General features: G+C 42.6%; 1 protein-coding gene across 1 annotated transcript in view; it reads right to left on the reverse strand.

Annotated features, from left to right (window-relative positions):
* Positions 1–18,521, reverse strand: part of TRIP11 (thyroid hormone receptor interactor 11) — a 485,462-nt gene that overhangs the window by 129,409 nt on the left and 337,532 nt on the right. Inside the window, exons 12-15 of the mRNA XM_086937682.1 lie at positions 10,090–10,230; positions 8,730–8,923; positions 2,262–2,425; positions 1,993–2,096 (exon numbers count right to left, since the gene is read on the reverse strand). Coding sequence (XP_086793808.1) covers positions 1,993–2,096; positions 2,262–2,425; positions 8,730–8,923; positions 10,090–10,230 — 603 coding nt within the window. The remainder of the gene's footprint in view (positions 1–1,992; positions 2,097–2,261; positions 2,426–8,729; positions 8,924–10,089; positions 10,231–18,521) is intronic.

Genomic DNA, 18,521 nt, shown 5'->3' on the forward strand with positions numbered 1-18,521 from the left:
CCCTCACCTCCTTAATACGTTTATCAACCTAAAATCCAAACGTGACATATTTGTTTGCTCAGCAATACAGCTGTGAACCTCAAAACCCAACTGCATAGCATCCCACAAGGTAGGACTGGCATTCTGAATATCTAACTTCAAGAATGTTTCAACTTTAGGTACTGATAATTACTTTTTAGGTACTGATAATTACTTTTTTCTCAGAATGCTGAATGCCAGGCAGAATAAAGAAAATGGAAAAATGAGGTGCTAAACTGCAATTATTTAAGTGGTTGTACCTTTTGTTCACACTGACTAATACTGACAGAGCATTAATTACAAAGTATATTTTTGAATGAAGACGCAGAATTATGGGAGTGAAACAGTTAATAGGCAATTCTAAAAGGGCTTGTGTAGAGCAAATGGGGCAAATAGTCCAAACACAATTAAGGCAAAACAGTTTATCACTGCAACAGAGACCCATAAAATATCCTCTGAAATCAATTTCAAATGCAAAATCCATTAAAAGTTGATCACTTCGACAGACAATATTTGAGATCTACAGCAGACTGTGCACGCTGGTTGCACAACATGAACAGCAGAAACTCTAGCTCCCACATATTGTTAGTTAAGAAAAGTCTACATCTTACTGTGCATTTTTCATGTGGGTCATTGTATGCTCATCTTAGCATGTCTCTACTTTCTGTTATCCAAAACCGTATTACAGACCTGTTCATCTCCCCTTAAGAGGAGGTATATTAATATGCTGTGCAAAAACTCTTAAAACAGTCTGCAAGTGTTGCTTTTTGCATAAACAGTAGGTATCTTGTGGAGTATAGATGACATGTGCAGCAGCAAAGATATGAACTTTAATGGTCTGAGTTTAGCATGCTACGTTTCTACTAATATACATAAGTGAAATGACCCCTTCAAAATCTGGAGTGATGCTGGCACACTCGTATGAAGATTGGGACTATGACTTATTTCCTTCGGTAGTTGGAGCTTCGAAATTTGATAGCTATGCTAGTGCAATGCTCACCATTCAAAAACATTACAGCAATACACACATAGCATTCATAAAACCTGAGTGAGCAAATACACATCAGTCAGTCTTGCCACTGTGTCAAGGTACTGCGATCGGCATAAAACATTGTATGCTAATCGATACAAGGGACGGACAGGTGGACTGCTGTAAACAACAACGCTTTTATGTATAGTAAATAGCCTTTAGCTACATTTGTCATTAAATTGTTTCCGGGTTTTTTTTAATGCATATTTGGACCGTGCAAATGAAAGGAACCTAGAAAAGGAAATTTACTTGTTGTAGGCAAACACATCTTATTTTGGGTAGGGTGACGAGGTTCAACTGGCAAACAATACCTGACATGGAGTAGACGATATTATTCCAAAAGTCAGTATTGAAGCCTCATGTTCCAAAGTTTATAAAGTATGTATGTGCTTCCATCAAAGTGGTCAGGCAACAAATTCTCCTTGAGACAAAGTCTTAACCCCTTAGTTCGATGTTTTATCCTCGCCTTTAATGTATCCTTGTTTCTTAAAGGAGAAGTGCAAACTTTCAGATACTGTGAAGGTATGTTTATAACATGTCCAACTTCACGTTTGCAGACGTGACTACGGAAATAGCTGGTGCCCTGAACCGAAGTAGCATTGTGTCCTTTTCTGTGTTATATCACAGAGGACTGAATAATAAACGTTTAGTGCTCAAATATACACAATTAAGAAACCACGTGTAACCCGACTCTTTCGTCATACAAGTAAGAAATCCATGGTCGGAAATGGTACAATACATACTATCATAGGTGAGAGTTGAAAGGTTAGAATAATCAATTAATTTCACGGAACTTGTTAATGTTAAACTAGGCCAAGTAAGTCTGACGAACTAAACTGAGCCTTTGGGTACAGAAAAGCGTAATATTTTTCTGCAACCCAAACTAATATCTATATCAAAAAAATGTGCAAAGGGAGACGGCTTCCATAGGACGTCCAACTTACCTGTAAAGAAATGACACGGTCTTCCAAATTCTCAACTTTTTGTTTCAATTCCCCATTCTGTTTTCTGTATTTTTCTAGCTCAGCAGAATACATGGCTTTCTCCTCTGATCAGAAAAAAAGGAAAGAACATTTTTGAGATGTAACGGATCAATTGAAAATATTTTTATTCGGTATTATTAAAAATGAACAGTCTGATTTTCATTCATCTAGTAACAGTTCAATTAAATATTACATCCACACTAATTTTCATGAAAATATTGTAAACCCACCTTGTTGAAACTGCTCTAGCACCATCTGCAGGTTGGCTAAGGACAACGCATACTGTTTGACTTGTTCCTGAGACATGGCCAGCTGAAGAACGGTGTCATCTCGCTGTCGGGTAACTAGATTCAGCTGCTCCTGCAAAGATTCCACTTGAAGAGTGGCGCTGTGACTTCAAAAAAATAACAAATTGGTAGTACGTTGTAGGTATACATTTTTTTTTATACAAATAACAAAATATTTAGATTCAAAATAAATGATCCCCTTATTTGAAAGTTGCTAGTATCGACCCTGACAAACGAGGCTCTTTCACGGGTGAGCTTTTTGTGCTTGGCCACTATGGTCCATAGTGGCCAAGCACAAAAAGCTCACCCGTGAAAGAGTCCTGAATTTGTGTCCTGAATTTTGACCCTTTGTCCTGAATTTTTACACTCACCGTCCTGAATTTGCACCAATGCCAGTTGGTCACCCTAACTATGGAAGCTATGGAGGGGAATGTCTTGTTATGTGGGGTTGGAGCAATTTGATTAAGTTGAAGGAAAATGCCAAAGAAGCTTTGACAATGCCAGTAGTTCTCGCATTTGCGAGAGTTAGAGCTAATGGGGTAAATTACAATGTCTTTTACGCACGTGTTTTGGTTTGGAGTGGATGTATGTGATGGGAGAAGAATTATGTGGGTTGGATTGGAATTGTTAGTAGTGGAATTGTGTGGGATGGAATTGTGTGGTGTGGAGTGGATTTGTATAATGGAATTATGTGGCACGGTGGATAGACAGGAGTGAGAGCTGACCAGGATAGACAGGAAGACAGAAAGGGATAGGTAGTTTGTGCAGGCAGTGCTGAATGAACTCCAGGGAGAGGAGCAGAAAGAGTGTGGCAGGAAGAGAGAAAGAAGGGGAGAGCAGGTGACAGACGCATAAAGAGGGAGCGCCTGTGTAGGCAGGAGACACCCCAAGAAAAGGTGGAGAGCTTGAGATTGAGGGACAGAAACCTTGAAAAGACACGGGAAAGAAACTGTGCTTGAAGACCTGAGGGAGGTGGGAAGATGGTGTGAGAGAGCGAGAGAAAGGGGTGAAAAAGTACGAAAGAGAGAGCGAGATAGGGGGATTTGCTGCTCTTCCAAAAGAAATCTTATTAACCTCAAAGTAAGGCAGGTGTTCATAGAGGCAATGACCACACACCAGCTGACGGCGGGGCACCAAGGATGGGCACCAGGCCAAACGAGGTGTGTGAGCAACAGAGAGAGCAAGGAAAGAGATGGGCTGTGCACATCTCCTGAGTATAAGTGAGAGCAGCACCGAGATGAGTCGAAGGGGCACCCGGAGGTGGAGGAGAAGGCGGTCAAGAGGTGGAGGAGTGCCCATCGCGAGGTGGTACAGGAAGGCAGCATGTGTGAGCGCGCAGTGGAGAGAGGGAGTACAAGGTAGGGATAAGAGGGGGAAGTGATCATGGAAACAGGGCCCAAACTCTCGAATAAAAAAAGAGCATAACACTCAAAATCTAGGTGTGCTTAAAAAAAGATATACCTTCTTATATACATTGCACCACCAGTGAGCGAAGGGACTCAAGGTGTAGAGCACCTGCTCCTGAAAGAGTGGCATAAATCAAATAAATACCCCAAGTGCAACACTGAGGGGCACCATAAATGCAGAACAGATACATATTATTATTTAGAGGTTTGTAAGTTATGAAGTCTCACGGCATACGCCACCAATGAGTTAGATAGCTGAAAGGTTGTGTGCCTGCAGTTGTAAGCAGACCATTGCCATTTGTAAAGCGGGCCCAAACTGTTTAATCAAACAAGAGCATAACACAAACAAACTTAAAAGAAAGGTGTGCTTTAGATAAAGATAAACATACATATATGCTGCACCACTAGTGAGCAAGGTAGCTCAGTGTATAGAGTGCCTGCTGCTGAGAGTGTGCCATGAATGAAAGAAATATCCCAAGTACAACACTGAGGCACACTATAAATGTTGTAGTAAAATAACCAATAACTGCATGTTGCGGTTTTTTTCCGAATGCAGTGGCACTTTGACATGCCGGTGGGCTTCCGGTTCACTCTGCGAGAGGCTCCCGCCCAAGCCTAGACTTATGGAATAAGATTCCCCTATGGATTACAGGATTAATTTCCGCCTATTTAAAGAATCCAACCAACGGGTGGATTTGCAACTTCAAACTAGATGCCTAGTGGTACCCCATGCCACATGTACTGGCTGTCGTCTGATTCATTTCCACCTCTTTAAAGAATCCGACCAACTGGTGGATTACGCAACTTCAAACTAGATGCCTAGTGGTATTCCATCCACCTGTAATGACTTTCGCCCGGGTCTGAAGAAGACCCGCCGTGAATCTGTCACAATCACGCACTTCTCTGGGTCAAAACATCGACCTGGCCCCACAATCCATACCCTACGCTCTCCACCTCAAGCAAAAGTCTATTGATCTCAACATTTTAGATACTTCATGTACAGCAGTGTATAGAGCTTGTTCACTTATAGCACCATGTCACCTCTAGATCACCATGCAAGTCACCCCTTCACTGTTTTTAATTAATTATGTTGCTTGTGGCAGCCATAGTGTGTTATGACAAAAACTAAAAAAGAGAATAAGATGTCAATATATTGATTTTGATTAGGTCAATCCAAGTGTGTTTCCCTATCTTTCTGTACATACATTGATGAAACTGTTAAGCAATTACTTACCCAACAGAACCAATTGTAGCACATATTCCAGACATCCAGGTTCTGAGGGACACTGGGTCACTCCACTATACTGGATGTAATTTCTAAAAGTTGCATTTTCAAACACACAATGTAAAAACCATCTTTACTAAAAAACGTGTTATTAAATTCTGAGTTCAGAGAGCTTAAACTTTATTTACCTATCTTGCCCCAATGGGAAGTTATGCTTGTAAGATGTTACGAAGCATTTCCCATTCTATCCTTTGGGGCAAGATAGCCTTTTAATAGGGAAAAAGGAAATTGGCAGTATTTCACTATCAGGACATGTCAAGCACACCAGTACATATCCTACCTTTCACAAACACTGCTCCTTGCCCAGGGGGGTACCTTGGGCCTACCATAGGGATGCCTTACATTTAAGAAAAGGGAAGGTTAGGGCCTGGCAAATGAGCACTTGCCAAGTCGACAGGGCAGTTAACAACTGCGCACAGACACTGCAGTGTCAGGTCTGAGTTACCCTTTCAGGGCTACTCATGTGGGTGGCATAATCAGTACTGCAGGCCCACTAGTAGCATTTGATTTACAGGCCCTGGCACACTCAGTGCACTTTACTAGGGGCTTACCAGTAAATCAAATATGCAAATCAGGGAGAACCAATTATAATCACAATTTACACAGGGAGCACTTGCAATTTGACACTGATCAGCAGTGGCAAAGTGCCCAAAGCATCTAAGCCAGCAAAAACGAAATCCAGCACAGCATCAAAAATGCATGAGGTAGATGCAAAAAGTCAGGGGAAACTATGCCAGAGATGCCAAGTCTAACAGCCCCTAACACAGAACCATCTCAAATAATTATTTCTACCTTACAGGGATACTTAGCCGACTAGCCCATGTTCATCTGAAACAGCGCTATAAAAAGACTACGTACAGAACAAGAAAACACATGTGAGAACCCTTGTAACAAGCAGAGAGCTGTAAGCTGACAGCTATATAGACAAGCCGAAAGGCTGGTGAATATTAAGAGCAAGCTCGCATGAATGGCTCTGGCCCAGCCCTTCCAACCACAAAGCATCAACAAGTGGGGAAATCTTCAGTTTAACTTAAGCATCCAAATAAAAGAGGTAGTCAAATAGCTAAGCTGGTCTCTGATAACCTTGGTTCAACTCCACTCCCACACTTGCTACACCGTATAATCCTCGGCAAACCTCTCGGTTGCTGCACCTCAGTTTCGCTTAACTGCCAGCTTTGAGATGCTTAGAAAAGTCCCAAATGCAGGAATGCATATCTAAAGAAGGAAAGAGAGGGGGAGAGAAGGTCCTTATGACATACATAAACAAATGGTAACTAATACAATTTGAGGTGAATTATTGTAGCCGTGTTCATCTGGTTTTATTTATATTAAACAGATTGATGCTCTACATGAAACAAAAACACCTAAGTACAATAGGTAAAAATATGTATCAGTGACACTAGGCAAAAGCGGATAGTCACAAAATGCGAACAGGGCTGGTCTGGGACAGTCTCGTGTCAGGCAAGCAAATGTGCCCGATTGAACTCCAGCCCTAATTGCATTTCAGATGTGCTTCTATGTATGTAGGGAAATGTCCTGTACATGCACAGCAGACTTTTTCTTCTTCTTCTTCTTCTTTTCTCCCTTGCAAACAGTGACAGAGATTGTAAAGTAAAGAGACAGAAGAGAGGTAGATGGGAAGGAAGGGACACGAATACTGGGTGGCCCTGCAAGACAAGAGAAAAATAACCTGTCTGTGTTTGCATTTCGGAGAAAGCCTGAAGCAGGTAAAGAGCTTGTGAATTGTTAGTGATGTGGATGCTGCATTTCTCAGTCTGTAACATGAGCTCTTGCCCCCCCTCCACCCCCTTGATTTTATGGCCAGAGCATGTAGCCTTCAAAAAAGTTCTACAGGTGGTTGAAATGGACAGCGAACAATGAATATGAATCAAGTAGCAGTCCCTGAACTTTCAATCTAAAACCACCACCAAATGAGAGTATTTTGCTTTGAGAAAGGTGGCAATACTAGGGAGGCGTTTATAGTTATGACAAGAGGTGGGGCATATGTGAAATACAGAGCTGTGGGTGTACAGGAGAGAGACGTTCAATGACTTCAGGAGAGACATGCTGGAGGTCAGAGCTACGAGACGACATGCTGGGGATGGTGGTATCGATTTACAGAAAGGGAAGGGGACATTGTGGGTTTTACGGACACCTGGCTCTCTAGGAAACTTGCTGGAGGAGCGGGCATCTGGTGCTGCGCTGGTCACCAGGACAGAGCCAAGGGCACTAAAGCGTCCTAGAAAATGGGCTTGCTGGGATATGTGCTACTGCAAATTGGAGAAGAAAAACAAAAGCCTTGTGGTCTGCAGGGCATGCACATGTCGTCCTGTTGCATGGAGACCCCCAATTCAGTCTAGTTAGACTTGCAGGAAATGTACTTACCCTCTAGGGCACATGGCTTTCCACATCTGTGTAGTTTCCTCCTTGTGTTAAATTGAATTACAGTAGACCCCTTAGCACTGCCCACTGCAGTCTTAAATGGAACGGCAGCATGGCTCTAACCTAGCAAGACAAAATGCAATCCTCTACCATCTTCATGTACAGGCACAGCACCGAGTGAAAGTGCTGGACTTGCTTTCGTATCCCTGCTTTGTTGAGAGATGAAGAGAACAGTGGAAAAAGGAGCCTTCATTCTAAACAAGCGTGGACGATGTGGAGGAGTGTGGGCAGTAAGACAGAGAAGTGCTGGGTGGGAGCAAAAAGGAAGCATCACAAGCAAAACGTCAAAAGTAAATTAAAGCAATCCTAAATTGCAGTGCGAGCAGCAGAGAATCGATGGAGGGAAGCAACACGGAGAAGTGGTAGGAGGGAGGGGAAAGAAGAAACACTGACAACATTTTTTAGTCGCGACTGAAAATATGAGGAATACAGTTAAAGGAAAATTCAACAAATCCGAAATCACAGTGCGACATATCAATAACAAATAGAACGATGGGAGGGAAGTGGTGGGGGATTGGTCTGCATAAGGAGATTAACTAATTTGCGATCAGCCAAGGGCGGAAGGTGGTGGGGAGGCAGCACCATGAGCCCAGGCAAAAGAGAAAGTGTACTGAAACTAACTAAAGGGCCAGAAGTGAACTGATCCAACAAGGTCAATCTCCAGGACGGGAACAAAACAGCAGAAAAGCGGGACGAATGAAAAGTATTTACCAAAGAAATTTTAAAAGACAGACCAAGGAACGAATTGAAGTAATATGGGCGTGTGATGGGTGTGGAGAAAGCCCACAGAAGTAGATACAAAATGTTGAGAAAAAGCACCTAAAAACGTTTGCTTGCCTTCCAAAATACACTTTGAAAGAAAATCTGCATCTTGGAATGTGCCTTACACCTATGTTCAGGTTATAGCCAAAGGAAAATGACTTAATTGGGCATGTAAGAAGATTCAGTGAGGAGAGGGTGGAAGCTGTGTGGTAGACAGACGAAAACTAAGAGTGGACTGAATCATATTATTCTGTGTAAAACTGGGAATGCTCGCCGATTGTGTACAGTAAGAAGTAATTTAGAAGTGAAGGGGCATTTGAGATAGTGGGCAGAAGTTGAGCGTATCAAATAAAATACTCTAGGTAAACTCCATCAAATCTTTTGAACTTAATATTGAGAATGTTCTAGGAACCCCGTGGACAAATTATTTATATGAATTCCAGACCGCCATAGCCACAGAAAACGAATGGAATGTTAAGTGAGGTGAAACGCCGGAAAAATGGACAATAATGTTACCTGGCATTTTCAACAGCAGTTGACGACAACAATAATCTTTCTTCCAACACTGTAACCTTCTTCCTTAGCGCAGTCTCTCTGTCCTCAGCAGCTAAAGCTTCTCGAGTGTATGAATCTTCCATCTCTAGAAGGTGATTTCTCAACCTCTCCAACTCCTGCTTTAAACGCTGCTCCTTGTCACGTAAATGTTGGATCTATATATTATAAGTAAATAATGATACCATGCAAGCATTTACTTAAACAGTTTTTAAGAAACAAAACTTTCACATCATCCACATCCAACTGTTTTTCACAATCTTACGGTGTTCAGCTACTCACCATTCCCACCACTCTAAACCCTAAAAACAAACATATCCTTTCTCAAATTTGATAAACCCATTTAAAAGAGGTAGATTCTACTATAGGAAATGCCACTTCGTCCAGGTAACAAACAGATTCGTGCAATGGTTCAGGCCCTTTTTATAGTCTAGATCGCAGCAGATCAGGGTCAACCAATGTTTATCTCGTTTGAAATGAGTCACAGCTCTCAACACAGTCTCCTTCCTTTTCATCACACACCTTACTCCCACTCATTATCCACTTCCGGGCTTTCAGGTAGCAGCCCAATTTGACAAACATATGTAGATTGCCTGCTCTGCCAATCATGAACCCTGTTGAGATTTAAACAAAGTGTTATGTAATACTCAATTGTGTATTGTATTGTAAATGTATTCAGCTTACAACCCAAAGAAAGTATCATCTTTGGGGCCAAAAACAAAGTAAATGGAATGTTTTTCACTTTTTGACTCACCTAGCACTAAATCCTCAAATTTGCACAGTATGAGGTTTTTGCTTCCACCTACTGAAGAAACGTAAACATTCTTCTGCTTCTCAGCTCTAAACATTGGGGGTGCTTGTCAATACCCTCTTCGATTACAGCAACCCCCATTTACAGTGTTCTTCCCAAAACTCAATTTCAAATAGCCAAGAATGTAGCAATTTGAGACATAAGAGGTATCAGAGGGGCCATCACTGAAATGTTAGCAGATCCCTGAGCTCACAACCAATGGCAAATGGAATTTGGTTCATGGTGGTTTGGGGGGCTTATGAAAGGCTGCAACCCAACACTCCAGGATAACTGGCCCAGAAAATACCCCTTATCCACCAACACACACTAAGAATAAATCTCCCCCTAAAGTGTGATCTCTTCAGTATCCTCTACAGTACAAGCCCCTAACATTTGTACACCTTTCCCACTAGATGTCAGGCTCTCCACTTCCTTTACAGCTATTAGGAATAAACGTAATTTTCATTTTTAAAGCAGTTGGACCAACTGCTTCATAAAATTACAAAGGTTGTCTTTATTATTTCTATGGCGTACCTCATTTTGTAGTGCTCCGTTTTCCATTTGCTTTTGTTTAAGTGCCATCATAACTTGATCTCGCTCGTGCTGAAACATAATGGCCTTCTCTTGCATGGACTTCACTTCATTCAATATCTGATTCAATTCACCGGTCTTTCCCTGCAAATTGAAAACAGAAAAAGTTGTGTTGTTAAGTAGGCATGCATTAACTAAATTAAACAAACTTTAAATCATGCTCTGAGCTTAAGTTTTGATATTCTTGGCTGTTTTTTTGGTGTTAAAAACATAAGCCATGAAAATGGTCTAATGGTAAAGTGGGAAATGCTACTTGGTTGCGACCTTGCGGTACAGAAATTGTCTCAAGTACAGGTGTTAACTGTGGCCCCTTCTAAAACTGTAATTGTAATACTGCCATCAATTAGGCTACCAATTCGAATGCCTGTTGAAAATGAGTCAAGAACTAATTAGACACACAGCCGTTTAGTGGAGTTGAAAGTTTACTTTACCTCACTGTCTCTTTTAAGGAGTGACATTTATTTTCATGAAAAGACAGACTTTACTAGGATACATATTGCAACTATTATAACGAGTGACACCAAGACTTTGAACATTACTCAATAAGTGTCAAGATCGGTAAAACATACATTTTAACCCCATTAAAGGACTTGCAAATCCTTTACATTTTTGAGACACTTATCCTTCTTTCACAAAAACAATTCATGCAGAGGTATTGGCACAACTACTGACAGATTAGGAGAGCATCTCATTGTGCTTACAAATGTGTGTTTGATCCAAATAAGTCTATAAACTATTGCCTATAACAGTTGTAGTTGATTTTGGAAACAACAATCATCTTTTAGCTTCAGGATTTTGTTACAAACACAAAATTAAATCACTAGAATCTTTTACAGATTTGCATACATTTTTTCAATATTCCACAATGTGAGGATATGCACCTGTGGTAAAAACAGTTATTATGGATATACGACCAAAAGGTTCAAAGTCAGGTACTTCTGTGAAGTCAGAAATTCGGTCAGCAATGTGAGCTCTGCTTACCCATTTTCTTCCTACTCCATCACGAGGCACAATGTTCCTTCAATTCTTACCAACCAAAATGCTCTGACCAAACCACTCAAGAACACACAGGTCGCATTGGAGGATACAAAATGTCAATGATAGAGAACTCAATTTAAATTCAACTCAATTTAAAATAACTGGGTTTTTACCAGCAATGGATCTTTTAATGATTCCTACAATCAGTAAATATATGAATGATATTCTGCACATCGTTTTGTACTTGTATGTCCACTGTGAACAGATTTTCAGGACAGTACCTAATACTGAACACCTTCATAATCTCTACATTTCCACTTTGCAGATCTCATTATTCTGCACATCGTTTTGTACTTGTATGTCCACTGTGAACAGATTTTCAGGACAGTACCTAATACTGAACACCTTCATAATCTCTACATTTCCACTTTGCAGATCTCATTATTCTGCACATCGTTTTGTACTTGTATGTCCACTGTGAACAGATTTTCAGGACAGTACCTAATACTGAACACCTTCATAATCTCTACATTTCCACTTTGCAGATCTCATTCACTAGTGTTAGATAAAAAGGTGCTGCAAGACTTTTGTCTTAAGTATTAAATACCTTTCTCAGAAGCTTTCTTCAATAGCATACACAGTCATAAAGCACTGGAGGTAATACGGTCTGATTTAGAGGATACATTTTTCGGTGGAGTCCTCAGAAAACCGGAGGGAAACTTAATCAATGTGGAATTTGACTAACTGCTCTCCAAAAGGCAATGCCTGAATTTAAATTACCCTTGTAGCTGACGTCATACCTACTAGGAAAGATGTTTTCCACAGCACAAAACGTAAAGGATATGTTCAAATGGATCGAACATAAGCCAAGATGGCATCAAACAGATCTTCAAAATAAGATGTCTCCTGGGAATTACCCCCTTAGTAATCATCCTAAGAAGTCCTTAATAAAGGGATGCAAGACCAGTGTTTCAAAATCTGCTATTGTATGATAAATTGAGGCCTTTTCTCTTTGTGTGCTCTTCATCTGATGTTGTCTAATGTGGTACATAACGAAACACTTCCAGTATTTGAAAGGTGACTTGATTACAATTCTTTCCTGTCACACAAATGCACTTAGGGAAGATCCCTGGTCCCAATAGCTTCCAAGTGGAACAGTTTTAGCAGATTTGCTTCCCTTCTAAATCAACACCTATTATCTCGATTAAACGAAACCGCTCAAAAAGTAAGACTGCCCAAACATGGGACAATGAATGTAGATTCCAAAACAATAGAACCCCTCCCTCTAGAGCACCCCTCCCGCATTAGCCTTATGTTTCGCCGAACTGGCTTGAAACAAACAGTGCTAACAGTCTTTTCCCACGCCTTTTTCTACAGGTCTTCACCGAACTGAATGATCATCCTGCACGTAAGTGTCTCCGATACTTGCACCGCACCCCCTTTCTACCCCATCCCGCCACGTCCCACCTCTGGGCCATTAGGTCACCTTGTTCACCCTCCATTATTCCACCATACCACAATGTGCAACCATCATGGGTTTTTGATCTAATGTATTTCATTGCAATGTTTAAGCATAAATGCATGTTTTCCTTTTTGGGTTAGTCCAATTCTAAATAAGCGTTTACGTTTATGTTTTCAGCGCTCCTTGAGAAAGGGCCTCACCTGCCGGAAATGCATTGGAGCATTTGCTTTATGTGAAGCTTAAAAAGTGTTGAACTATTTCACCATATGCATCAATATGGATAAAATGAAGTCATGAAATGTAAACAAATGAACTTTTGAAAATACGTGAATTAAAAAAGTAATTCATTTCTGAAACCCAGGAGTCTGTCGTATTTATGACGAACCTAACGGTGTGCCCAATCACAAGGATGCGTTTACACACCCTGTAACGCACTCAACCAGTCACAATTCTTCGGCGTACTGGGACGGTTACGCCACTTGTTGGAGCACCCTAAAACCATCAAAATCACCTCAAATTTCACAAATTAACTTTGCAAGCAACTACCCAAGCTGTGCGCCTTACCCTCGCATTTACAGTCTTAGGGCAGGTATGCCTGCCACATGGCACCTGTGCCTGTGCCAGGGGGTGTCAAAGTGACACCCCCTGCACCCTTGTGAATTCTTTAATTACCGATTCGGTAAATACCGAATCGGTAATGCCTAATCATTCCTATGGGCTTCAAAGCCCATAGGAATGAATGGGCATTACCGATTCGGTATTTACCGAATCGGTAATTAAAGAATTGTTAAGGATTCGGTAACAAATCCAGATGTTGAGACCTACATACCATTTACCGATTTTGAAATACCGAATCGGTACAATTCGGTATTTTAAAATCGGTAAATGTTTTTTACCTACATCTGGCCCTTAGTTCTAAGAGGGCTGTGGCGGATGGGTGTGTGTCTGCAATACAGTCATATTTAAATGAGTTTGTTAAAATAGGACAAACCCATTCCTTGGTGCCTGTCACACATGTGTACTCGAGGGCGGCCATCTTGAAATAATAATATAAAATAATTTTAAGGTGGACATCCACAATAGTGTAACAAGCAATAAAAAGTTAAAAAATAACAATAAGAAGTGAGAGGGTGAGTGAGGCGGGACAGAAGCAGCTGGACAGTAACAAACGATTGGGGTGTTGGGAATATTTAAAAAAAACTGAACAAAAAACACAAATGCAATAGGACTAGTGGATATACTGGAGGAGAGAAGCAACTCAAACAGCAAGGGGGGCAGAGAAGGGGGAAACAGTACAATGGAGAGAGCAAGGAAACATGCACTTGCATGGAGTACTTAAAGTAAAAGAATAAAGTAGTTCCCTAAATGCAAGCAACATCAACAGTAGAAGGATACAAGTAAACCAATTAGAACACTGTGAGATTGAAATGCTCCTTTGAAGGACAAACATGAATAGTGAGGAAAGACACTGAATCATGAGCAGACAGACAGACAACAAAGCGATATAATCATGAACAAGGGGCTGATCTAAAGACCACTGTTATGATTACTGTCTCTTTAATAGAATATAGAGTACACTACATCATAGGATGAATGATAACATTCCAGTCTTCTGAGAGTCAGTTGCTGAGCTCTTGCTGTTGATGGTTGTACCAATAAGCCTGCTCTACAATTACTACCCGTTTGAGAGCTTTTATCACTGGCGACGAGGACCAAGGCTTGATTGGGGACAAGCATCAACAACCATCAACTCCCCTATAATTTGGATTTGGTTAGAATTTGGTTTGGATTTGGATATTGGATCTACATTGGACTTATATCAGCGTTTATTTATTTATTTATTTATTTATTGCCATCATATGGATATGGTTCTGGCAAGTTGAGAATTACAGACGTCTAGAAGGCTGCGTCTGAACTCTGAGCTTCGTTACTATTGGTCAGGTGGAATTTTACAACTGCCACTTTGGGGACCAGCTGCTAGGAAGGTTCCTGTTCTTCATTTGTGCAATCTCAAGTACTGTACTGTTACTGTACACATTTTGTGTAACTTTCATTCGGACTTTGAAATGGCCAACTTATTTGGCGATTGTTGCTTCTGTTACCTGTTGCCACATGCAGTGTTTTCATTTAAATTGGATCGCGTGTGCCTTACATCGCATGCTCTGTCACGCGGAATTCTCTGCATCGAAGTCAGCTTCTCTGCCATTGTGCCTAACAGCTCTTGTTGCCCTAAGGAGTGAGGAACTTTGACCAATGACGTTGAACGCATGAAGTCAGTGTAACGTTTAGCGTCATCACGTTTTGGCGGCCATCTTGGATCTCCACGGCAACGCTAGCAAACAAAACGCCGATGCACATGACAGTGCATCGATTTAATTCATAAAGTGTGATTTGAAGTAACAACGCTGATGCGCACAGCAGCGCATTGATTTACCGCTAGTTTGATGTGGGACTTGAAGTAACAACGTTGATGCACACATCAGCGCATCGATTTACCTGGTAATTTAGGACTTGAAGTGAGTAAAAAAAAACTTTTGTGGGCATTAAAAAATACGGGACAATTACTAATTTTCCACTTTCTTCATTTTACTTTCATAATTACACCCATGTAGTGGCAAGCAATTTTTACTGTGGATATATTGTATCTATTTACGAAAAACATCTTCCTCTTTGATATAATGGCTTCTACTTCAAGCATGTCACAACCTCCACCATTTCTCTCTGAAGAAGGAGAGCCTATACTTCCTTGGAAAAGATGGAGAAATTTATTTGACTCATATTTGGTAGTAATTGGGGGGGAAAGTTTTCTGCGTTTAGAAAGCAGGCAATTCTATTACACAATTTAGGAGTCGAAGGTAGACATGTATATGACAGTATGGACAGTATACCAGTTGGTGGTGCGGATGGAGAACCTTCTGACGTATATGAGATGTCCATGTCTATGTTGGAACGTTATTTTGGTCCCAGAATCAATGTGGTTTTAGAACGCCATAGGTTCTTCACACGCATACAGGGTCCTACAGAACGAGTTGGAACATATGTTGCTGCGCTTAAAACCCTTGCACGGACATGTGATTTTGAAGAATTGTCTGAGTCGCTGGTGAGAGATCAGCTCGTAAGATGTACTAACAGCTCAAGAGTCCAAGAGAAATTACTTTCAAAGAATCCTACTCTGAAAGAAGCTGTAGCTATTGTTGAGGGTATGGAAAATACATCCACTTGGGTCAAAGAGATAAGGAAAAACAGAGAGGAAGGGAATAACACTACATGTGATGATAAAAAGAAAAACCATGATACGGTGCATATGTTATTATTATTATTATTATTATTCTGAGTTTTGTATAGCGCCTGGTTACCAATAGGCATCCCAGCGCTTACCAGAACATAACACTACTGAAAGAATGAAGGGGTTAAACAGAGAACAGAAAAGTTTTTAAAAGTTTACGGAACCGAAGAAGACTAGCTTCCGAGCACAGTTGTAGGGGCAATGAGTTCCACAAGGAGGCCACATTTATAGAAAACCGTCTGCCACCCGTTCTAGCCTTTTTCACCCTGCCAACTTGGAGGAGATGTTGATGGTCAGAGTGAAGAGAACGAGAGGCCTTGTAAGGCTGGACCATCTCCTCCAGAATAGGAGGGCCTACCCCGTGCAGAACTTTGTGGGCAATACAAAGAGACTTGAATTTCACCCTGTCCCTCACAGGGAGCCAGTGCAATGCCCTCAACGCCGGGCGAGCAGATTGACGCCTGGGGAGACCCGTCAAAAGCCTGGCAGCCGCGTTCTGCACTTGCTGCAGTTTATTCAGGGTAGATTCGGGTGCGCCCAGGAATAACGCATTGCTGAAATCCAGCCGCGAGATGATAAGTCCCTGGATGAGAAGCCTTCGAGTGGCCACTGGGAGCAGAGGCAGAATCTTCTGGGCTGAGCGGAGCAGGCCAAAGCACACGCCAGCGGTCTTTTTGGCATGAGTTTTAAACGAAAGGTCCTGCTCCAGCCACACCCCCAGGCTCTTGATCTCCTGCTTGGGGGGGGGGTACCGGTCCCAGACAGTCTGGCCAGCTGCTGGGGGACAGAGATGGAGAAGAGTTCCCCAGCAGCATCAATTCCGTCTTGGAACCATTTAGCTTTAGGGCTGAGCTGCACATCCACATGTAGATCTTCTCAAGACACGCGTGCAGCCGGTCGGGATGGTGCGCCGACTGGGAGAGGCCAACCACCAGCTGAGTATCATCAGCATAACTGATGATTTTAATACCCAGTGGCAGTACCACACTCTCCAGGGGGGCCATGTAAACGTTGAATAAAGTAGGGCTCAATGAAGAGCCCTGTGGCACACCACACTGGAGAGGGGTTGAAGATGATTTTTCATGGCCTTCCCACACCTCAAATGTACGACCTTCCAAGAAGGAAGCGAACCATTTGAGGGCCAGACCCGTGACCCCCACCCCGACAGCCGTTGGAGAAGCACCTGATGGTCCACGGTGTCAAAAGCAGCACTGAGGTCCAGGAGGATCACGGCCACTGATCCCCCCGAATCCAACATGCTCCTTGCATTCTCCACGACCGCCAGCAGGGCGGTGTCAGTCCCCTGACCGGGACGAAAACCCGTTTGGGAGTCGCCCAGGAGGGAATTGGCTTCCAGGAAGTCCGAGAGGCGGCTATTCACCAGCTTCTCAGCCACCTTACTGATATCCGGCAGCAAGGAGATAGGCCGAAAGTTGGAAAGATCGGCGGGATCGAGGTTAGGCTTTTTCAAAAGGGCCTTAACCACCGCCCCTTTCCAACTGGGGGGGACTACCCCTTGGGCGAGGGACAGGTTTATCAGGTCCGTCACAGGGCCGCCAATTGTAGAGGACACCTGTTTGAGATATTTAATAGGTGCTGGGTCTTTCGGGGAGCCACTCTTCATAGACCTCAGAACCGCCAGGACTTCCTCCATAGTGACCGGACCAAGGGAGGCCAGCTCCACCGATTGCATCTTAAGTTGAGAGCTGGAATTATCATCCAAAGAAGAGACCTCGTCTAGTCAGGGAAGGGAAGCCAATATGTTGTCAATTTTGCTTTTGAAAAAAGAGGCCAGTTCTGCGCATTTTTTGTGAGGGTCCTCGTGGAGAACCTGAGGTTCGGGGGTATGCAGTAGCTCCTTAATGACCCTGAAAGACTCTTGAGAAGAGTTGGCCGCAGAGCCTATGCGCTCTTCAAAGAATCCTGATTTTGCCACCCGAATAGCGGATTTATACCTGCTCAGAGCCGCACGATATTCTTTACGACTCGCCTCACTCCAGTCTCTCCTCCAGGACCGCTCTAGCCGCTTGCATCCCTTCCTCAGGGTTCTCAATTCCAACGAATACCAAGGTGCGGAGCCCACTCTCTTCCCCCTCGTAAGTTGTTTCTTTTTGGGTAGGAGAGTGTCCAGAGAATCCACGAGCCAGGTATGTAGATTCGTATCAGCGACTATCGGGTTAACTCCCTGAGGGGGCTGCGTAGCCTCCAGGTGAGCCGCCCAAGTGTCGACTGGGAGCCTCGACCAGGCCCTCTCCAGGGTGTGAACCCTTGGGACCACCGCAGCTGGACTGTCAAATTGCCATGTCGCGGACACCAAAAAATGGTCTGTCCAAGGCAGGGCAAGAGCCGGAGATGGAATAAGATGGTCCAAGTTAGAGAGTATAGGATCGAGCAGGTGGCCCTTCTCATGGGTCACACCCGAGTTGACCAAGTTGATTCCAAACGAATTGAAATCATCGAGCAGATCGACTCCCGCAGCATTGGTAGGGTCATCAAGATGGATATTAAAATCCCCGAGAACAACAAAGTTGGCAGTTGAAGAGGCAAGAAGTGCAGTAATTTCTAAGAGAGAGTTAGGGAAGATACCCAGGGGTCCAGGAGGACGGTAAATCAACAAGCCTACCAAAGACACTGTAGGTGACAACCGAA

Source organism: Lissotriton vulgaris, chromosome 9 (genome assembly GCF_964263255.1).
Source record: "Lissotriton vulgaris chromosome 9, aLisVul1.2, whole genome shotgun sequence".
Lineage (NCBI taxonomy): Eukaryota > Metazoa > Chordata > Amphibia > Caudata > Salamandridae > Lissotriton > Lissotriton vulgaris.